Below are 20,350 nucleotides of genomic sequence, written 5' to 3'. Positions count from 1 at the left end.
ACTTACATGTGCCCGGTACTTGGCTCCACGGAAAGATCCCCCGCAGCTGGGACCTGGCGCTCGTGATGCTATTTCGAATCACTACTAGCAGTACCACGAAGCTATTGCGCTTGCATCGTGGTGGGTGCGAGCTTATTTTCCTCGTTAGGCATCGCCTACATGTCCTCGGAGGCCCGTCATCTTCGTAGTTCGCACCACGATATCATAGTAAACTGTACAAACCTTGGTTTTATGGCAAGTTCCATCGCTAGCTTGCCCAGGCACAGTCGAGGCACTGTGTCATCAAGAACGTTCCGGTCGCCGGAGAATTCGTAAAATCTGTACAACTTAGCTTGCAATAATTTTGACAACATGTTTTCTGCTTCAGTTCGCACGTTCCTGACATATGTAAGAGCTTTTGTACTGTATCTGTTTGGACAGAACGTGCCTTCGGCGCCACACATACGCAATTGCTGAGCACTGAGCCGTGCGCGTAATAGACAACACCATTAATGCGGTGTGTGTTCCCTAGAGCCTGGGCCAGATTGTTAGAATCAAGAAGCAGAGGATGTGCAGATTGCCACTGGCAGTTGACTGGTAGAACCAAGTAGAACTCGCCACTGACGATTTCAAATTGGTAAAAGCCATATATTACGTAATACTTGTGAGCTTAGCAGCCTTAACTGTGTGAGTGCGATGTGGGCGACGACGAAGCTCGGCATGTCCAATACGACAGGTGACCTCGCGAAGCTTACGGTCTCTCAGCTCAAAGCGTTGTGCAAACAACGCCGCATTGTTGGTTATTCAAAACTCGGAAAAGCTGCTCTGGTCCAGAAATTAACCAATAATGATGCTACCCGCGGTGACCCTCAGCCTGTGATTTCGATTCGAGGAATATCGGAAAAAACAGCACCAGAACATACATGCCACCCAGCTGTCCTAGCTCCCGCACGTTCTACTAATACTGGAGTTACTGCTCTCGATCACACTCACAATACACAGACTGCGAACGGGGACCTTACCGCTACATCCGCAGAACAACCTACCCAACACAAAGCACTTCCGGTGCCTGGTCTGGTAGATCCCTCAGCTGCCAATCATCATTCAAAAACAACGGTCGTCGCTCCGTTAAGCTCTGACGCTCCCAACGAGAGCCATGGCACGAAACGGCCCTATATCTCTGCTATGTTTAAGTCTGCAAAAAGGCAGAAGCCTTCTCCTGCGAATGCTGTATCTATCTGTGGTGCCGACTCCTCAAATTCCACGAAGTCATCCACGTCTGCTGGAATCCTCAATGCACGTACTGGTCTGACTTTTGCCACCGACTCGGAATCCCCGGCCGCGGCTGGTCGTCCTCCACATGACTCTAGCTTTTCATCAAACACAGTACCTATCATAGCTCTTCGAAATACCCACCTCGTCCAGAAGGGGTCTACAACGACAAGTCAAGGCCGATTCAAACCTCTCGTTTTCACAACAACTCCAATTGTCGCTAGTATTCCAGTAACTGCCTGGCGCGTTTCCCACAACGACCACCAGGCCAACAAAATCACTTTTACACCCTCGGATATTTTTAGCTTTGAGGCTGCCCCCAATTCAACACCTTCCTTCGTCAATATCACATTTCCGCCTAAGCTATCCGACAGGAAACGGGTTCAAAGATGGGCAGTGATCCTCGCTGCACTCACTGATAAAGATCGTCGGACTTGCATTCTCGTTTCTCGGGCATTTCGCTATGCAGGTAGGGCAATTTACGGAGGTCTGATATGGGCTCCTAACGACATTTCATATAGTGTATCTTTCTGCGGCGCATATACTCACTCAGAAGTATCATGGTCGCCGTCTAAACCACATAGTGAAGAGTTATCCACAAAACACGACGAACATGTGGCCCTATCTGCGTCAGCGCCAGAACGAAGTGGCTTTCTGGAGGCATGCATTCCAAAATTCTTTCGTTGGAAGATACAACTCTACGCTTGGGATCGACCCTCTATCTACACGCCTCTGGGCGAGTGCAGATGATGAGAAGCAGGTGGTTGTAGCGCTGAGGTATGCTGTTTTCGCTCGAGGACAACACAATTAAGCATCAGGTTCAGATTCGTCCTCACAAGACTTTGGTTCACGCTTTCGGTCGGGACGAATGAGCGAGATCCATCAGCATGGCTCAAACGTACTGTGGAAAATGCCCAAGAGGTTGTGAAAGGTGAGATCTGGGCCATCACCATTCGAGACGGCAATTCGTTATCCGAGTTCTACGTACTGGAATCCACTTGTGAAGTCATCGGCCGGGGACTCAACGCTCCTCAGCTTGAAGTCTACTCCTCTGGTTTGCGCGCCGACTGGTCAAAGTACATATCGTCTTACCCTGGTCCCTCTGCGGAGTCGCGTAACCTGATCTCAGAACACCTCCGGTGGGCGAACTACGAGGAATACGACCGAGGAATAAGCAGGCACTGGCTACGTCGCATCTCTGGTGAAGGTGATGTTGGTTTATCGAAAAAGGTGGTCGCCGAGCGATATGTTATGGCGTGTGTGGTTGCCAATAGGTGATCTACTGAATTAGATGACTCGATTTGGAACACGCTATATTGACAATTGGCGAGCAGCGTTAGTGGCCAGTGGATGTCATCTAACCAGATGGCGCAAGAATTTGCAGGTCTACCATCTCAAGTAACCCATGCAACTACCAGAGGCGGAATACCGAAGATCAACCTTTACCTACCAGCGTAAGCACTGCATACCCATTTTGGCTTTGTGCTCTCAAGACTCCTTCGTAGCCATCATCATGTTGAGAGCGTTCACTTTACCACATCAAAAGGCGTACCATTGCACCCGGCTCTTGCCGTCATGCAGACCCCAGCAAGAGAGTACATCGTCTTGAAGGACAATGGAATGCAGGTTGGATGCGAAGAAGATGGTGTTGCGAACGTGTGGATGAATGTCCTTGGATGCGACAAGAATGGCATAGCAGTTGTACGTTCCAAATAGTATTTCGAGTACACAGAAGTCGCGGTTCAACAAACCATGTTTGTGCAACGAACCAGTCAGAAATTCTCATCATGCCTAGCTTCTAGCCTACACCTTCACGAGCGTGCGACATAAAGCGCGCAAAGTTGGACACCTCGAGGTTCCTGGGCCCTCTGTAAGACTTGCGTCCCACACTTTATGGGCGCTTTGCGGCGTCTGCCATGCACATTTGCGATGCCCCCGCAGCGCCGCCACGCGTCCTCAGCCACCGGTTTGCTTTCCAATCCATTTTTTCACTCGAAAACAACTGAATTTTTTTTTGTATGATTGTAGATTATAATAGTGCCAGTGGAGAGCACTGTTCATCTCACTTTGACTGTCGTTGACGGTCTGCCGCGGCAAGGCTTTACGACAGACTTTCCTTTCGTTGAACGACGCGCCCTCATCAGTAGCATTGTGCTAGGTCGTGACTGGTGTGTTTCTGGTCATCGTGTAGCTAGTTGCGATGGTATGTCAGTCCCTTTCTACTTAGGGACGAAAGTGTGTGGTTTTACGCTATGCTGATATGGCCAAAGGGATGTAATACTGCACTGTTTGTACAACACCAGAAATAGTCGACATCCTACTGCAATATGGTGTGGACGAGATCAGAACTTTGTGTACATCATTCAACAGCGCATGTCGAGTCAACCCAAAGAGACATACACCATCTACTTCGAAAAAGCCGAAGTGTCATCCGCACAACGCCTGCTCAAATATATATCGCGCCAAATACAGCAGAAGATGACAAAGTAGACGGAAACACAGTGCTAGTCATCAAGCACAGTCGGAAAGGGCCTATCAAGATCACCGACATGGTTCACGAAGATCTGTATGTCCGAAGGCATGTGCACATTTGAAATCCGACAAATAAACTAACCGACGTTCTCTCTTTCAGCATCTTCGAGGACTCCGCAGATTAAGACCAACTGCATATTGTTGCTCCCCTTTTGTCCCAAAAAAAAATAAAGGGAGGATTGGAAACCAGACAGATCCACGTATTTTGAAGTATCTTCGTTCTATTACATATCATATTAATATTACTGATACGACGTATTTTGCTATGAATCGCGATGATTGATGTGACGTCCAGAAAAAAATGTAGCGGGCTCTGCCACGCACCTCAGGCGCCTTGTCGCACAAGGCCTGATTTATGCCGTTATTAATTACCGTCAATGAGCCATGCTGAATTCACCACTTTGATTGGCATGCGAGCTGTACCTTGATTGGCATGCGACCTTTCCTACAAAATTAGTAGCAAAGGGGTAGCCAGACGTGTCCCCCGCGGCCTACTTTTCATGTTACCTCGCCTCTGGACATTACAACCCTGCCAAAGCCGCGCAGAAGTGACATTTTGACGAATTTCAAAATCGAGAATCGGTTTTTAGGAACGGAAAGGTCCATGATACGTTTTCCTGGACATTTACAAGACCCAATGTGCGGGTACAACTCTGGAGAGCTGGGTTCTGTTCCTTGGACCTTGAGCCAAATTCAAGTCGAAGGCGTTGTAGAGGTCACGTGATGAGTCAGATTGGAACAATTAGCTTGGCGGGCACAGGCGGCGATAGTCATTGTTCTGAAGTTTGACGTTGTTCTGACATTCTGTGTATTGACCAGGAAGCGCCGTGGTTGTCATGCAATAAGAATGAGTTCAAACGTTCCCATCCTTCTTGTCTAATCACTTATCAGAAACCGTGGCGGCTGCGCCGCAAGCTCTTGAATCTTTCACAGTCGTATCCTAACACTCGTTTGACTCATGGTGTCACTGACAATGCTCGTGCACTTTCCGCTCATTGTACTTTCTTTTACCGCTCTTTCCCTAGCTTCCCCTTTGAGGTCTATACCCCACAGACACCGCCAATTTTCACGCAATTGTGCTCCACCTGCCCTCAATTCGTCTGCTGTACCATCGTCCAGCATGACCCCTACTTCTTATGTTTCTGCAAATACAGCGTTGGCTTCTGTACCTGCCCTCAATTCGTCTGCTGTACCATCGTCCAGCATGACCCCTACTTCTTATGTTTCTGCAAATACAGCGTTGGCTTCTGTACCCGCCCTCAATTCATCTGCTGGACCATCGTCCAGCATAACGCCTTCTTCTTCTTCTGCGACTACAACAATTACTTACCAGGTGCCCACCGGGACAAGTTCTCCTCCTGTGTCATCGAAAACGGCTTCTGCAACTACAACGACGATTTCCCAGGCGCCCACCGGGACAGCCTCTCCTTCTGTATCATCGAAATATGTTATTGCCCACTTCATGGTCGGAAATTCATACCCCTTTACCGTGGACAATTGGCTCGCGGACATCTTTCTTGCACATTCCAGTGGAATCGACGGCTTTGCTTTGAATGTAGGAGTGGATGATTGGCAGCCTTCACAGGTGGCCAACGCGTAAGTCCCAGTGGTTTTACTGAGCAATGGACTCCTGATTCAGCAAATTCATACTTAGTTACCAAGCAGCTCTCCAGTCTGGAACTGGCTTCAAGCTTTTCATGTCCTTTGATATGACGTAAGTTGGTCATTCATTTTATCTTATTCAGCGAATCCTCACTTGTACAGTTCTTTGCCCTGTAGCACAGCTGCCGACGCTGCAACTCTTCGTACTTATATAACTACCTATGCCACGCACCCCAATCAGCTACTTTACAATGGTCGCGTTATGGCCTCAACTTTCTCTGGCGAAACTTGCACTTTTGGGCAGGGATCTGTCGCTTCTGGATGGTCGACTCAATTCGTGCAACAGTTGACAGGATCATCCGCAGTTCATTTTGTACCATCATTTTTCGTCGATCCATCACAGTTCAATACCTACAGTGGGGTAATAGGTGGCATGTTCAACGTAAGCTCTTCCAGTGCCGTATTATGCACGATTTTAATCATTCTCAGTGGAATTCCGGATGGCCAATTCAAGTCACTACTTCATTTGTATCGTCTGTACCTGGTTTGCTTGGAGACATCGCTAGTGGTCTATCTTCCGCCGTCAGCTCTGCATTGTCTAATCTCATCGGGTCAACAACACCGGACGATACATACATCTCGAGTTTGGCTGCAATGGGTGGCGGTCTAACATACATGGCAGCTGTGTCTCCGTGGTTTTTCACCCATTATGGCCCGTCGTCTTATAACAAAAATGTGGGTTGTCCTTCCGTCGTGCATGTTGCGGACACTCATCAGCTCATGTAGTGGATTTACCTCAGCGATGATCACTTGTATGCTAGTCGGTGGGAGTCGTTGATCAAGATCCGCGACCAGGTAGATCTCGTACAAGTCATCTCCTGGAATGATTACGGAGAGTCGCATTATATCGGTCCGATAGAGGGAGAGCAACCCATGAGTCAAGCATGGGTTGATGGCAATGATCACACTGGTGCGCATTTATAGTCTATGTAGATGATCCAATGCTAATTTAGGTCCTTTAGGCTGGCTCAATCTGACATCCTATTACGCCTCAGCCTTCAAGACAGGAACATACCCCACTCCGACTAAAGACCAGCTCATAATGTGGTCACGTCCACATTCTGCCGCGGCTTCTGCATCAAGTGACCCGGTTGGAAGACCAACCAATTACCAGATTGTATGTGCTTCATTTATTATCATGGTGCTTATCTCAACCACGACAAATCCAGACTCAAGACAAAGTTTGGGCCGTAGTCCTGGCGACCTCCCCTGCTACAGTCGAGCTCTCGACCTCGTCTACTCAATCACAAATTTTTAACGTCCCTGCCGGCGTTTCGAAGTTAGCTGTATCCATCCAACCCGGCGGGACCATGCACGGCACACTAACCCGAGGAGGGCAGACCGTTATTGACCTACAGTCAACAAGCTTCACGTTTGAAGCTGAGCCAACGACATATAACTTCAATGCCCACGTTGTTGCCTCCTCTTAGTCTCATGTTCGGCATTCGCGATTCTTGACATATTTTGGGTTTGTGGTGATTCAAATGTAAAGTTAATTAGAGCCTATCCTTAGCGTTACATAGATCCCGAGCGCATTGTATCATAATCTTCTGCTAGTTACCGTGTACGCTGGTGTACGCCATAGTAAAATCAATTTGCGGCGCAATTGTAGACCACCTAGAACTTCGACAGCTGAAAGTAAACGTCTACCTTACTTTTTTATCGTTGAATTGCCGTCTGACAAGCAAATAGCACGACTTAGGTGAGTGCAATTACCACTTCGGCCTGCGCAACGCTTGCTTTTGGTGTAATGTATTCTTTCCTCTCGCCCCCCTCACGGCCTGTAGGTCCTCAAACTTCCTCTTCGCATATCGTCGTGCTTCTGCATCATCGACTAACTCATCGACAAAAGTTCTCTTGCGGTGAGCACGAGGAAGGTTGTCCGTACTTGCTGTGCCAAACGGTGTGTTTGTAGTAACAATGGTGCCGATCTAATTGCAAAATAAGCAGTTGCGGTACTATGGATTGCATCGGAAACCTACAGCGAAGTGTTTTGGAAGTCCTTTAATACCCTTCCCATCGCCGTCGTCTTTCCGGTAGAAACGCTTGGGGTCTAGTTGATTGCGCAGCCGAAGAGCTTCTACTTCACGGTGCAATCGAGGCAAATCAGCTTCAGCGGGTGCCGGAAGGTCAAACCAGCTTGGTCCAGCAGTTTGGTTTCTCATCTTGACGAATAGACGTCCGTGAGACATTCACTTGATAAGACCGTAGTTGGAAACTCACAGCTCTTCGCTGTTTTTTGTTCGACATTTTGCCGGTAAGCATGGGTTTTGGAGGGGGTGCAGGAGCAACGATTCCAGAGGTGGCTGCTTCTGCAAGTTGGATGTCTGGGTCTCGTACAGTCGCTGGGGCGTCACGTCGACCTTCCACAAATTCAAAATATGCAGGCGGAAGTTCTCCGGGATCTAATGGTGGCAATGGCCTGTTGCGAGACTCAGAGAAATGATAGAAACGTCCTTCATAACATGCAGCACCTATCTGAGTCGTCACCACCCAATTTAATAATGTCCTCTCCAGCACCGAATGCATTTTCTCGGAGTGCCTTTTTCAAGTTGGCTGACTGTCGAGCGTTCGATTTTGCTTTGTCCAAAAGAGACTGTAAGTATTCTTGAGTGATTTCTTCGTCGTCCGAGTCAGAGTCAGAGTCAGAGTCCGAGCCCGAGCCCGAGTCGCTATCAGAGGATGCATTTGAGCTAGAACCCGACGGTGAAGAGCCTTCTGACACCAGTGTTCTAGTGATTCTTGGGCCTGCTGCAGGTAAGATCGACATGGGAGTGCAATATTTAGATCACTTTGCCGTTGACTGTGTCACACTATTCATGTCACATCATGTGATGTTTGTAGGATTCCGCACGATGATAAACGATTTTCATCGAAGTAAGTATGTACTTTTAAATTGACAACTTTCATCAAGACAGCCTGACGCTCCATGGACTCTAAGCGTGAGCGACACAATTCCAAGGCGCGCCGATCTACGGCAGGCTCGAGGAAAAAGGGAAAGTCGCGTAATAAAAGCAATGGTGTTGTCCCTACAGCCGAAGCACCTGATCCCAACGCCGCGATCCTCGAATACAAGTCACTCGAAGACAAGGAGCGCGACAGAAAAGAGAGGCTCGTAAGAGAGGTCTGTCCGTAACATTCCCGAACGCTAGGAGACGCTAATATTCGCCGAAGCTTGCTGCACAGTCGGACTCCAAAGTATCGAGACAGAAGCGGAAGAGGCTGGAAAAGTATGTTGTGCGTCAATCTCCTTGCCTTCCGAAAGATTTGTACAACGGTTCCTGTAGGAAAAAAAGTTATTAAAAGAAGAGAGACTCGTGATTTTTGAGAAGCTAGCGTATGTCAAGCTTCCTCATTTTATCGTCGCATCCCCACAGAAGTTTGTAGTCAGACGCAAGCACAAACTTCAAGCCTTGATCTTCAATCGTCATCTACTCTTGGTACAGGAGCCACCTCTACGGCTCGGGAACGCCTGGAGAAGCTAGAAGACAAGGAAGTACGTCGCGCCATTGAGGGTCAGCCCAATAAACGTCGACGGCGCCATAACGATTTCACTGTTCATGAACACGGAGATGGTGAAGACGAATCTGACGCGATGGATGGAGTTGACTTCGAAATAGTTGATCAGACGCCAGAGCAGCATGATGAACACGAGGACCTAGTGACGACGGAATTCTTATCGGATCCTCCTGCGGCGTCGACGGTCTCACAGCCAGCCAGTCTATCCACTTTCGCCGTTGGTGGAGCCCTTAAACGCAATCCTGACGGCTCTGTTGTTGCGCCCCTAGTTGTGAATAAAAAGAGTGAAAAGAGTCGAATGGTATGTACGCCCTGGCCAAGGGACTTTCGAACTGACATTTTTGTCAGAGGGCCTCCTTCCCGAGCTGGAAAAGAAGAGTGCCCCCGAAAGGGGTTTCAGAACAGGAATCAGACTCATCATTTGACAGTTCTGATTCAGCTTATGATACGGACGAAGAACAGCGCAACGAAGGTCGAGAAATGGGAATATCGGCGGAAGGTTCAGACGAGGAAGAAGAGCGCCCTCTACCTGCCAAGAAACGCCTTGGCTTCAAGGACTGGGCCGTAAAACAGCTAAACACAGCGAAAGGCCACGATACTACTGAAGGGACACCACCGTCTCTCGAAATCGAACATCCCACTGCACCTCCACCCAAAAAACGAAAGACGATGTCGTCACAATCGAATTCAATGCGCGGCCCCCTGGGTGAAGACCTAAAGCTCCCTTCCACGTCTTTTGCGGAACGCATGACGAAAACCCAAGAGACTTTCTCTAAATCTTCTTCTAAAAGCATAAAGTCGGTGTCTGTCATTCGCCCCCTTGATATCCAGGAGTCCAGGATGCAGTTGCCTATCATTGCAGAAGAGCAGCCCATCATGGAAACCATAATGCTTAATCCGGTAGTAATTATTTGCGGTGAAACTGGTAGCGGAAAGACTACTCAGATCCCACAATTTCTGTACGAGGCCGGGTTTGGTGATCCTACTGGAGGTTAGTTTGCTCATATGAGTATATCTAATGATGATTGACATTGGCGTGTACAGTGAACTCGGGCATGATAGGAGTTACGCAGCCAAGGCGAGTTGCGGCAATGTCAATGGCATCTCGAGTGGCTCGTGAACTGTCCTTGACCTCCTCCCGCGTGTCGTACCAGATCCGATACGATGCAACTGTGTCTCCTTCAACCACGATCAAGTTCATGACCGATGGTGTACTTTTGCGTGAACTTGCCACCGATTTCTTGCTCTCAAAATATTCGGTAATTATCATCGACGAAGCACATGAGCGCAGTATGAACACCGATATCTTGATTGGTGTCCTTAGTCGAGTAATCAAGCTACGCGAACAAATGTGGAAGGAGGGCACAGAGGGCACGAGACCACTACGGCTCATCATTATGTCGGCAACTCTTCGCGTCGGCGACTTCGCAGAGAATCAGGCGCTCTTTTCGTCGCCACCTCCGGTTGTCAATGTTGATGCTCGCCAACACCCTGTAACAGTACACTTCAACCGGCGGACGTCTACTGACTACGTGCGCGAAGCGGTCAAGAAAGCGGCCAAGATCCATGCCCGTTTGCCACCAGGAGGTATCCTCATATTCTTGACAGGGCAAAATGAAATACAGGGCGTCTGCAAAAAGCTTGAGGCACGATATGGCAGAAGAGCTCTGGAGGCAAGAAAGAAGAGGAGACAAGTTGTCCAAGCTTCTTCTATCTTTGCAGAATCCATTACCAGTGAAGTCCCTTTCCCTGTTGCTCCGGTTCACGGTGAGGAATTTCAAGCAGTGGTCTGATGATTTATCTCACAAAGGTACCCACAGCTGACATCGAGGCCGAGGATATCGAGTTTGGCGTTCAAGAGCAGGAATTAGCACTCGATGTGGACGGAGACCTCGCGGAGGAAGATCCTGAAGGGCTTGATAGCGACGACGAAGATGGGGTCAATACTGAACTTGGCATCGATGTCGAGGAGTGTGATGGTAAATTTCCTGTTGTATTGATATTCAAGAACTCAAGCAAAATGAATCTAGTCCCAATGCAAGTCGTCCCTCTGTACTCGCTCTTGTCGAGCGAGAAACAAATGCGAGTTTTCGATACACCACCAGCAGGCTATCGTTTGGTGGTAGTATCAACAAACGTTGCGGAGACGTCCCTTACGATCCCAAATATACGCTATGTGATCGATTGTGGTCGAGCGAAAGAGGTATGAACATCTCGATCGATAGTGAGAAACACGCTCTGACAGTGTTTAAAGCGGCATTATGATATGGCGAGCGGTATTCAGTCCTTTCGGGTCAGTTGGATCTCCAAGGCTTCTGCCGCCCAGCGAGCTGGTCGTGCGGGTCGTACAGGTCCAGGACATTGTTACAGACTCTACTCCTCCGCTCTTTACGAACATTATTTCGAATCGTTTTCACAACCTGAAATTCTGCGCACGCCGATTGAGGGCGTCGTGTTGCAGATGAAAAGTATGAACATTGACGCCGTTGTCAACTTCCCTTTCCCAACTCCGCCAGATAGGCAGGTGTTGAAAAAGGCTGAGACGGTCCTCACTCGCCTTGGCGCGCTTAGTAGTGCACCTCTCGTATCGCAAGCGGGGGTTTCTATGTCAACGATTGGGGGCCAAGTGACACCTCTGGGGAAGGCAATGAGCTTTTTCCCGCTTTCCCCGCGCTTCGCTCGAATGCTTGTCGGGAGTCAACAACATGGCTGTTTACCCTATGTGATCTCGATTGTGGCAGCTATGTCGGTCGGGGACCCTTTCCTTCGTGAAGAGGGGTTAGATGCCGACAGCGAGTCCGATGCCGATGATGAAGGACTGGGACACATCAAGAGCGCTTCCATCAAAGCGAAAGAGGCGAGGAGGACCCGACGGCGTGCATTCTTTGAATCTCAGCAGGTTTGTCTTCCAGCTGTTTGTCTAAAACTATGCTGAACACTGAAACAGGTTCATGGATCGCTGAGTAACTTCAATAGTGACATTTTCAGACTCCTCTCGGTCGTCGGGGCCTACGAGTATTCTGGAGGGGGTCACCAATTTTGTAAGGCCCATTTTGTAAGACCCAAGGTACGTCTGCTAGTTATCATTCTCAACTCGCAGCAACCTGATAGGAGACTACAGGCCATGGAAGAAATACACAAACTGCGAGCCCAACTAAGCAGCATTGCGCAAGCAAATTTCCAAAACGCTGAAGTTGGTTTCGACAAAAATATCCGACCTCCCAACGACATCCAGGTAATTGGCTTCCTGTTCACGCGATCCCACCCTCGGTGACATCATTCCTTTAGCTAAAGGCTATCCGTCAACTGCTCGCCGCGGCCTTTATCGACCAAGTAGCAGTACGGAAAGATTTAATACAAAACAACTCCAGTGGAAGCCAGTTTTCAACTGCTAAAGGCGTTCCGTATGCGGCGGTGGGAGTATCCGGGGATGTTTTCATCCATCCCATGTCTGTGCTTGCGAATCGCCCTCCGCCAGACTATCTCGTCTTTTCTGAAGTAGTCCAAACATCGCGGACGTGGATCAAAGGTCTGTTTCCTCCGCTGCAAATCTAATAGATGCTGACAAACATGAAGGACTAACGGTCATAAATCCTGCATGGCTATCGAGTCTTGGAAAACAGAGTATGTGCACTTTTTCCAAACCTTCGAGAAACAATGCGGGTGTGATGATGTCTATACCGCGGTTTGGGCCTGATCAGTGGGAGCTGCCTCCCGTGAAGGTGTGATTAATATACAATTGTGCTATTCAATATGTATGCAATGTGGTCTAGTAATAAGTGCGGGCGACGTATATTTGAATAACGATATCCGGAACAAGTGATCGCCTATGACTTCCCAGGCTAATGGAGTAGTAATTATGAGCACTGATCACTGAAACCCAAGGAAATATTACCTTGTTCTTTTTGGGTATAAAGATGCTACCTTTCTCCTTCTTAAAACGCTTTTGGGGTGGTTGAATTGTCCTGGCTTCCTGTGCTCTAGAGGTGGAAGGTTCGCCACCTTCAACCAAACGACGCTTCTGTCCGACATCCCTAGGAATAGCCAGGTCTGCAGGAGGGTCTTTCATCGACGGTTGCTCCTCAATCGTCTGGGAAGGTTTTGAAGGGGGAGGTCGACGACTAGACTCAGCAAAGCCCTTAGGAGTGACCAAATCATCTGGTTTAGGTGGCAAAGTCGCGGCTGGCTGCTTCTTGGGTTTCGGTGGTGATGGAGGCCGGCGAACCGAGGGGTTCATAGTTTGGGTGGTGAAAAAGTTAACATCCGCCTGTCTCTCAGTTAGTTCGAGGTCTAGCGAAGGGGCATGTTGATATCAGACCTCTGCAAGTAATGACCTTTCACGAGCGTCCTGTACAACTTTGCGCCAGCTCTCGTCGCTTCGCTCGAGTGTAGGCGCATGGCCCAGAATGAAGAGAGATGAACGTGCACGAGTCATAGCGACATTCATTCTCCGAACGTCTGTACACCGTTAGCTGCTTGTAAGCGTACAGATTTGAACATCATACCCGACAGGAAACCAACAGATTGCACCCCGGGACCAGCACGAACACAAGAAAGGATGATAACATCCTTTTCTTGTCCCTGGAATCCATCGACAGTGTGGAAGTGTACCTTGCCCTTGATATCTCTCCCAAATCGTTGTTCGAAAGCTCGCTGAAGCTCTAAGACTTGACCGCGGTACATGGAAACGATGCCAACGCGGAAGTCAAAGTCTACGTCAGAAAACTCCTTACACAAGCGTGCATATAAGGCGAGGGCAACTTGGCTCTCCGTAGTGTTCTTTAGAGAATGCCCGGTTGTGGAGACTTCTTGTCCCTGGTTAACGTTGAAGAATCTATATGTACCAAATTTAGGATGCGAATGCCACGGCTGCTTTGTTTTGACATCCATGTCGGGACCATCCAAGAGTCGGCCCTGGTAGAAGACCCTGCTAGGAAGACGGCTAATATCGGGGTGCATGCGATATTGGATGCTAAAAACAATGAGCGCATGGACTATTAGTGAAAGACGGAAGGCATACCTAAGGAGGTGAACGGCATCCGGGCGGTGTTTCTGAAGGCGCACGAAGAGCGATTGATTATAACGGTACTTGCAAGCCTTCAATAACAATCAGCGCATATTCAACAGGTATTGCGGAAGCCCGGCTTACCTCCTGAGACAAAACTGTGGGGGGAAGTTGTTGCGGATCTAGACAGGACTCAATGGGATGTCGGGAGTACGAAGGCATGATACTCACCACCGACCATGATGCATCTTTGACAACGAAACTTAAGTGGTATCAGGGAGCTCAACTCGATGGACTGGGCCGCTTCGTCGATGATGACCATTTCGAAATCAAGTTGTTCGAGCGTTTCATGCCCTGCACCTGACAGAGTGCAACAAATAACATCTGCCTCTTGGAGAACCTCGGTCCTGACGCGCCTCCGTAGAGCATCGAGCGTCCTATAATCCGACTTTTGTTTATCTTTCAACCGGTCAAACTGCTGTGTCAGCGTCATCCGTCGTGAATTGAGTTTCTTGATTTCTTCCTCTAGAACCACCATCCGGGCATTGTTGTCGCGAACAGAAGCCAGCTCATCCAACTTCTGCTGCTTGACCTGCTTGACCTTCTCAATCTCACCTCGTAGCACGTTGATTTCGCCGTGCGCATCCTTGGAAGTATCGTTGGGAGTTTGGCCATTGAGCTTTTGTTCCACCAAGGAGTCGAGGGAAATATCTTTCACGCTGATATCGATCGCCTTTTCTGTTCCGACCCGGACCACTTTGAGCGAACTTGCTTTCCGTTGAGGGCCTCTGTATCCTTCTTTGAGACGGCCGGCGATTTCGTTAATAGCAGCATTACTGGGTGCGCAGAGTAGTATTTTCTTCACGGGCTCCGAAGAGGTTGCGGTTTTCCCGACATGAATGGACGTCACCGCACGTGGACGCTTTTGAAGAAAGGCTTCGACGAGACCACAGATAGTTGATGTCTTTCCAGTTCCGGGAGGTCTGCGGAAGATTGTTCATTCGAAGTGCCAGTCTGATGCCAGATAGAACTTGCCCTTGAATAAGCACAAAACCATCTACCTTAAGAGAGCCAATTATCGCTCGTGCTTGTGGCTCGTTGACATTGTATGCGGTCATGGTGTGCTGTACCTCGCGTTGCTCAATGGTTGGCATAGCAGAGAGTTTCGGGGTTAATATCATTTGAAAGAGATCGTAGTGGGGCAATGCCACAAGAGCGCCATACTCCCGGTGAAGAGTACTCAAGCTATCGAGAGTTCAGCAGTTATTGCAACACAGACAGGAAAACGCACCTGAAAACCTTCTTCAGGCTCCAGACAGTGTTGATCTGCAAACCTATGTCGCCCATAGCGGATTGCATCAAGCATCGGAGACACATTTGCGATCCAAGCGGAGTGGTCCTAAAACTCTGAACCTTCATCATGATCGACTTTTTACCCTCGGGATGCCGGAGCAATACGACATCCGTCTCTCCCAGCCGCCAGTCTTTCTGGACAGGCTCCGAAATAGTTGCGTCAAGGTCCACAAAATCATCGGTGAACTGTTTGGAGGTGATTCTACAGTCGTACACCCCTTGTGCCTCTTCTTTGGATTGAACAATTTGTGACCAACATTCTAGGAGTAGCAATGGCTCAAAGACTCGGAGATAGTGCTGATAGTCCTGGAAGGTGTCGGGAACATGAATCAATGGCGTTTTCTGGCCAACGGTGGGAGGGTCAGGACCATCGTGGTCATAATTCCAAGATAGGAGAGTCCGATGCAGTCCGGCAGTGTTTGGCTTCAGACGCAGCGCCCGACGACGAGCATCTTCTCGACGGTGGAGGCGCTCCATAGTCGCATTCTTGGCTTGGTTTTGAATGTCCAACAACTTCACTTGACGTCTTTCCGTAGGCTTCTTGACTTTTGGTGACCGCTGGAATTTACCCAATGCAACCAAACCGCCATGCATGCCTTCAGCCTCGGATTCGGATTCGGAATCACTAGAATATTCTGATGCAGGAGCTGGGGGGAGAGTTGGTTTACTGGCGCTCGTCGACGTACTTGTTGATAGCCGTTGGTACTTGGGAAACGCGCCCTTCATAACGTCGGGCTTGAGTTGGTCATTCTCAGCAGGTTTCCGGGGAACGGCATCACTTGGCTTTCGTGCTGCCGCTTGTGCCTTCTGTGGTGGAGGTTTATGGGGTTGGGTGGGTCGAGCCTGGGGCGGACGAACGGAAACAACTTCAACCTCATCCTCCTCCTCAAATGAGGCCAGTGCGTCCTCCAACTGGGCTATTCGACTTGCGTCAAGTTTTGTCTTTGAAGCGCCAGACTTATTCTTGCGGAAATCCTCGACATGCTTGTTCAGCTTGGCAAGAGAAGCATCCGATGGAGGGACATCGGTTGTCCGAAAACATTCGAGGACCGTCTGAAGCAGCGCAAAGGACTGATGGAGAAGTTCTTCATCAGAGAGCCGCAGCCACCGTGCTAGCTCTGTAAGCACTGGCTGCAGGTCGCTCATCATGTTCTTCCCCATTCGGGAAAGTTTTCGAATTTTGCCAGTCAATAATGAGGATGATTCATTCGTGGCAGTGACGCCGGCAGCCTCCAGTACTCTCCACTGTGCCAACAGATCTCTCCCGAATATAAGCGCATCTCGCATCCAAACCGTCATGTCTGGAATTTCAAAGTACTCTGACCAGAGGTGCGTGCGTTTGAATATCACGGTCATGGACCGCGTCATGAAGTTCCACAGTTTTGGTATTTGTGCTGCAGGCCCTTCCTTGTCTTTTGACCGCAAGAACGAGTGATTGTGCAACAGTCCTTCTGGACTGGAGCACAAGACTTCAATGACGTCGGTGAGACATTGCACCAGCGATTTGGAAAGACTGCAGGCTTCCGGCACCTTTGGCGCATAGTGAACGTATCGCTCCAGGAAGCTGAAAATGCCTTCAAATGAAGAGTCTGGGAGATTGGAGAGAAGAGCACGAAAGCAATCGACCCGAATGTCGACATCAAATGCCTGACCAACAAGCGTCTTCGCAGCGCCTTGGAGGTCTTCAATGGGAGATAGCATGAGGACCATAACATCACGTGCGACCCCAGGCCGACGCAGGACATCAAGAACGAATGACCTCTGGTTGTAGTTCGCCAACTTGGATACTACATCAAGAAATCCGCTTCGTGAATTAGTGAGGAATCGATTGATAGAATCAAATGCCTGGGCATTCGGGCTCGAAAGAACAGGTTTGTATGCCACTTTGTTCAAGAAGTCAATGTGAGAGAACTGGGCAACAATAGCAATGATGGCGACAGCGCCATCTGCGTCATTTGTCTGTAGAGATTCATACGTCTTCTTCCACATTTGTTCTCTGATAACACAGATGGGGAACACCTTTGTGCGTCCTGCCAAGAACTCGCAGGAGGTTGTGATAGATTTGACAATTTCATTGGCGTCCTGAGTCAAAGAACTCGTGATGAGCTCACGAGCAGTGCTGCGAGCTTCTTTCCACTGCGAATTTGCGTAAGAGCGACCAAAAGCCACCGAAATGAAGATCTCGGCATGAATGTCGAGTACGCTTGAAATTGCTATGCGACGTGGCGATGCCTCTTCCGACTGACTCTTCCGCACCTGGGCGGTTAGTAACTAGGAACATTTAGTATAACGACGGATGGGAAGATGAAATAACTGACTCGGACAGCTGAATACATGACCGCTGGACGTGCTTCCTGAAAACGCTCGTGCTGTAATTCCTCACATAGAAAATCCACGATTCTTGCTAGAATGTCCCCATACATGGCAGGTTCGGGTATTGTTGCAAGATACTCCCCGAACCATGACAAGAACCATGGTTTCTCGTCTGTCGACTTGAGGCCCTGCAGCATATCGCAGAAGGAAGGATTGTCCTTGATTGCATCAAAAACGACTTGGGGATACTCTGGGCCCTCGCCTTGCCATAACTGATTGCCTAAACGCTTGAGCAAGAAGAGTAGACACCTTAAGATGTCAGAAAACTCTATTTCCATATTTATTGAACGATCAATGTAATGAACGAAATAAACTCACGTCGCCCAATGTCGTGTAGATGACCCGTTACGATTCTACGATATCCCATTCCTTCAGATGATTTCACGAGGACCTCTGTCGGGAGATGACGTAGGATTTGGCTAAATCCAGCCCAAAGTTCGGGGGAGTCGGAGGAGAACGAGTACGGTAAGGCACTGTCCGTCGTCACCCCTTCGCCTTCACGAGACAGCGTCAAAGCCTTGATAACCGCCTGCAGCGCCAATTCGTGTCCCGCAACAAACTGGTGTTCTAACATTGGGACCTGGGTACTTTTGACGATTTGCGCCTTCGCCCACTGTCTGACAGCAGAGGATTCATCCATTACGAGTACAAACAGGCCAGGGGGAGGCGGATCCGATGGCCAGGATGAGATGGGTGGGCATGCACGAATCAAGGAGAAGACCCGGGGGTCGCGAAAGACGCGCATATTTGAGACCATGTGGTATAACAAAGGTTGTGGCACTTTTTGAGGTGTCGGGGAAGCCAATCTAGAGCTGGACAAGTCTATTCCAGAACGTACGAGGGCCTCTATGACCACGGATAGTTCCCAGTCATCGAAATTGCTATAGAATGCTCTGATCACATCGTCAGAGAATGCGCCAAAATAACTGCAGGGTGGTCAGTATAACATACGCATTCTAAGTACTGTTTCGCTGAGTAACTCACGTTGTCCGAGAGCTAGCCTTCACTTCCCCCAACCCTTTAATGCACTGACAACATCCTGAGAGACAAGACTTCAACCTTTTTTTCCAATCATCCACTAAAGGGCTGTCGTATGCAAAGAGCCTTAGTAAAAATGTAGCAGCGCCAATGGTGAGCTGGTTAGCGCGACTGCAGAACCAATGGTAGGTATGATCGGATGCGGATGGTGGAATTTTCATCAAATATAAATATATCGGTTGAAGAACATCATCTGCTCCGTCCGCCGTATTCACCGGCGCGTCACGAACTGAAGTAAGTAGTGTCTTGACTTTGGTGAGTTCAGCATCGGAGGTCATGAACGGGGTTCAGGTTGGTGGTGGATGAAGGAGAGCAAGTGACCAAAAGCAGTCACGAGCGCTATTCACAGTGGCTTAAAGAGCCATCTCGCTTGAAGGTCTTCTCAGTACAATAACTTTGCGGGCCTCATCGCTACAAGATATGGATTCTGGCGATGTAGAACGTCTTAACGAGCTCTTGGAGCAGGATGTAGAACTGCGGGAGGTATGCATTAATAATATCAAAATATTTGGTAGTCGCTGATCACCGCTGACCTCCAAACTTCCCCATTCTAGAAAATCAAGGAGCAAGTGACGGATCTGGATAAGAAGACTCGCAACATGGTCGGTGTTCTCAATAAGATCCATTCAACACCTTCCGAGTCAAGTTCTGCCATTGCTAAATTTTTCGCCTGATTGCCAACGCCTATCTTAGTTCCAGGTCTCCTTGATAGTGTGCGCCCAATGTTGCACAGTTGTCAGACTACCAGTGCTGCAATGGCTGCACTCATACCTCCCAGCCAGTTCTGGCGATGGAAGGAAATGTGGTCCAACTCTTTGCGCAACGCAATCTTTTCGGCTGCCTTGGTCGAATTTCTTGCAACTGGGAAACTCATTTCGCTGCCAGAAGTCTGCCAGATCCTAGGGAGTGAGCATTGCTTTACCATCTGTGGTGTGTGTATCGTAACTATCCTTCTTCCTGTCGGACTCCTCCAGTCAAAGATGAATGGAAGGGCCGATTTGCGCTGCCCGTCGAAGATTATCTTCACGGTCTAATAAGCCTTGTCAACGAGCTGGTAAGTCGGACAAATTGAATTCATTCTGCTTTTTGCATATCTTTTGCGGTTTTTTTGCCCTCGTGACACGTTCAACTCACTCATCATTATTTTGTAGTCTCGTCTCGCTGTAAACGCAGTGACCCTTGGAAACTTTGAAGCTCCTATTCAGATATCTATCTTTGTGAAGGATCTATTCGCCGGATTTTCAATGGTTCGTTTCAAGTGTATATCTGGAAAGAGCTCGAATGAATTTGATGGTGCCCAGCTGAATCTAAAGAATGACACGCTCCGGCGACGTTTTGATAGTCTGAAATATGATCTCAAGAAAATCGAAGAAGGTGGGCTCACAATCGCGTGCAGGCTGCATGCCACGGTCTTGACTACTTGTCCTTCAGTGGTATACGACGTCTCGCTCCGGAAATTGGCACCTCCTCCACAGGGAGGAACGTTAACATCTAACACATGAAGTAAAATTGTAATGTAACAGCGTTCCACAAATTTGTGTTCAATATTGGATACTCCAGTAGCAATGTACTAGCAGATGACTTGACACGCGCCCCATCAACGGTCAACTCACAAAC

The 20,350-nt window shown here is 48.8% G+C and overlaps 6 protein-coding genes across 6 annotated transcripts; 4 read left to right on the top strand and 2 right to left on the bottom strand.

Moving 5' to 3' along the window:
* Positions 1–664: 664 nt before the first annotated feature.
* On the top strand, positions 665–3,291 carry DEU56DRAFT_880080 (uncharacterized protein). Its single transcript, XM_041356080.1, has 6 exons — positions 665–1,720; positions 1,773–2,028; positions 2,076–2,525; positions 2,586–2,705; positions 2,757–3,217; positions 3,280–3,291. The coding sequence occupies exons 1-5, from the start codon at positions 676–678 to the stop codon at positions 2,965–2,967; spliced, it is 2,082 nt and encodes a 693-aa protein (XP_041213196.1). The 5' UTR covers positions 665–675; the 3' UTR covers positions 2,968–3,217; positions 3,280–3,291.
* A 1,231-nt stretch (positions 3,292–4,522) lies between these two features.
* On the top strand, positions 4,523–6,914 carry DEU56DRAFT_777776 (glycoside hydrolase family 71 protein). Its single transcript, XM_041351791.1, has 8 exons — positions 4,523–4,991; positions 5,076–5,379; positions 5,438–5,497; positions 5,548–5,827; positions 5,875–6,120; positions 6,172–6,355; positions 6,408–6,562; positions 6,615–6,914. The coding sequence occupies exons 1-8, from the start codon at positions 4,742–4,744 to the stop codon at positions 6,873–6,875; spliced, it is 1,740 nt and encodes a 579-aa protein (XP_041213195.1). The 5' UTR covers positions 4,523–4,741; the 3' UTR covers positions 6,876–6,914.
* Positions 6,915–8,290, bottom strand: DEU56DRAFT_777771 (Fcf2 pre-rRNA processing-domain-containing protein). Its single transcript, XM_041351790.1, has 4 exons — positions 7,920–8,290; positions 7,669–7,867; positions 7,428–7,610; positions 6,915–7,376 (listed from the first exon to the last, which is right to left on the bottom strand). Exons 1-4 carry the CDS (start codon positions 8,213–8,215, stop codon positions 7,158–7,160), a joined length of 897 nt encoding a protein of 298 aa, XP_041213194.1. The 5' UTR covers positions 8,216–8,290; the 3' UTR covers positions 6,915–7,157.
* A 31-nt stretch (positions 8,291–8,321) lies between these two features.
* On the top strand, positions 8,322–12,713 carry DEU56DRAFT_550738 (P-loop containing nucleoside triphosphate hydrolase protein). The gene is made up of 13 exons (XM_041346755.1): positions 8,322–8,569; positions 8,620–8,682; positions 8,733–8,782; positions 8,833–9,265; positions 9,313–9,955; positions 10,009–10,731; positions 10,785–10,943; positions 10,995–11,167; positions 11,219–11,863; positions 11,912–12,031; positions 12,086–12,199; positions 12,253–12,493; positions 12,541–12,713. The coding sequence occupies exons 1-13, from the start codon at positions 8,375–8,377 to the stop codon at positions 12,690–12,692; spliced, it is 3,711 nt and encodes a 1,236-aa protein (XP_041213193.1). The 5' UTR covers positions 8,322–8,374; the 3' UTR covers positions 12,693–12,713.
* Positions 12,515–19,216, bottom strand: DEU56DRAFT_550689 (SEN1 N terminal-domain-containing protein). Its single transcript, XM_041346754.1, has 12 exons — positions 18,680–19,216; positions 18,014–18,621; positions 17,641–17,963; positions 15,261–17,593; positions 15,005–15,214; positions 14,201–14,952; positions 14,114–14,151; positions 13,985–14,061; positions 13,470–13,936; positions 13,283–13,422; positions 12,860–13,231; positions 12,515–12,806 (listed from the first exon to the last, which is right to left on the bottom strand). The coding sequence occupies exons 1-12, from the start codon at positions 19,009–19,011 to the stop codon at positions 12,792–12,794; spliced, it is 5,667 nt and encodes a 1,888-aa protein (XP_041213192.1). The 5' UTR covers positions 19,012–19,216; the 3' UTR covers positions 12,515–12,791.
* On the top strand, positions 19,053–20,328 carry DEU56DRAFT_550687 (Translin). Its single transcript, XM_041346753.1, has 7 exons — positions 19,053–19,216; positions 19,288–19,378; positions 19,427–19,663; positions 19,708–19,787; positions 19,885–19,980; positions 20,035–20,107; positions 20,165–20,328. Exons 1-7 carry the CDS (start codon positions 19,154–19,156, stop codon positions 20,233–20,235), a joined length of 711 nt encoding a protein of 236 aa, XP_041213191.1. The 5' UTR covers positions 19,053–19,153; the 3' UTR covers positions 20,236–20,328.
* Positions 20,329–20,350: the final 22 nt, after the last annotated feature.

This window comes from Suillus clintonianus, assembly GCF_016758775.1.
Source record: "Suillus clintonianus strain FC179 chromosome Unknown DEU56scaffold_8, whole genome shotgun sequence".
Lineage (NCBI taxonomy): Eukaryota > Fungi > Basidiomycota > Agaricomycetes > Boletales > Suillaceae > Suillus > Suillus clintonianus.
The sequence above is the reverse complement of the archived record's forward strand: the minus strand, read 5'-3'. Positions and strand labels throughout refer to the sequence as shown.

Bases quoted from the DNA above. Each gene is read 5' to 3' on its own strand.
- DEU56DRAFT_550738 (XM_041346755.1), top strand. From the start codon at position 8,375: ATGGACTCTAAGCGTGAGCGACACAATTCCAAGGCGCGCCGATCTACG. The intron at 10,732-10,784 runs GTGAGGAATTTC...AGGTACCCACAG, and splicing joins CCCTGTTGCTCCGGTTCACG to CTGACATCGAGGCCGAGGAT. The intron at 12,494-12,540 runs GTCTGTTTCCTC...ACAAACATGAAG, and splicing joins ATCGCGGACGTGGATCAAAG to GACTAACGGTCATAAATCCT.
- DEU56DRAFT_550689 (XM_041346754.1), bottom strand. From the start codon at position 19,011: ATGACCTCCGATGCTGAACTCACCAAAGTCAAGACACTACTTACTTCA. The intron at 14,152-14,200 runs GTGAGTATCATG...AGTCCTGTCTAG, and splicing joins AAGATGCATCATGGTCGGTG to ATCCGCAACAACTTCCCCCC. The intron at 13,423-13,469 runs GTATGATGTTCA...AACGGTGTACAG, and splicing joins ATCTGTTGGTTTCCTGTCGG to ACGTTCGGAGAATGAATGTC.
- DEU56DRAFT_777771 (XM_041351790.1), bottom strand. From the start codon at position 8,215: ATGTCGATCTTACCTGCAGCAGGCCCAAGAATCACTAGAACACTGGTG. The intron at 7,611-7,668 runs GTGAGTTTCCAA...CTATTCGTCAAG, and splicing joins ACAAAAAACAGCGAAGAGCT to ATGAGAAACCAAACTGCTGG. The intron at 7,377-7,427 runs GTAGGTTTCCGA...TTTTGCAATTAG, and splicing joins GACTTCCAAAACACTTCGCT to ATCGGCACCATTGTTACTAC.
- DEU56DRAFT_777776 (XM_041351791.1), top strand. From the start codon at position 4,742: ATGGTGTCACTGACAATGCTCGTGCACTTTCCGCTCATTGTACTTTCT. The intron at 5,380-5,437 runs GTAAGTCCCAGT...ATTCATACTTAG, and splicing joins CCTTCACAGGTGGCCAACGC to TTACCAAGCAGCTCTCCAGT. The intron at 6,356-6,407 runs GTGCGCATTTAT...TAGGTCCTTTAG, and splicing joins TGATGGCAATGATCACACTG to GCTGGCTCAATCTGACATCC.
- DEU56DRAFT_880080 (XM_041356080.1), top strand. From the start codon at position 676: ATGTGGGCGACGACGAAGCTCGGCATGTCCAATACGACAGGTGACCTC. The intron at 1,721-1,772 runs GTAGGGCAATTT...CATTTCATATAG, and splicing joins TCGGGCATTTCGCTATGCAG to TGTATCTTTCTGCGGCGCAT. The intron at 2,706-2,756 runs GTAAGCACTGCA...ACTCCTTCGTAG, and splicing joins ATCAACCTTTACCTACCAGC to CCATCATCATGTTGAGAGCG.
- DEU56DRAFT_550687 (XM_041346753.1), top strand. From the start codon at position 19,154: ATGGATTCTGGCGATGTAGAACGTCTTAACGAGCTCTTGGAGCAGGAT. The intron at 19,379-19,426 runs GTTCTGCCATTG...CGCCTATCTTAG, and splicing joins TTCAACACCTTCCGAGTCAA to TTCCAGGTCTCCTTGATAGT. The intron at 19,981-20,034 runs GTTCGTTTCAAG...GATGGTGCCCAG, and splicing joins TATTCGCCGGATTTTCAATG to CTGAATCTAAAGAATGACAC.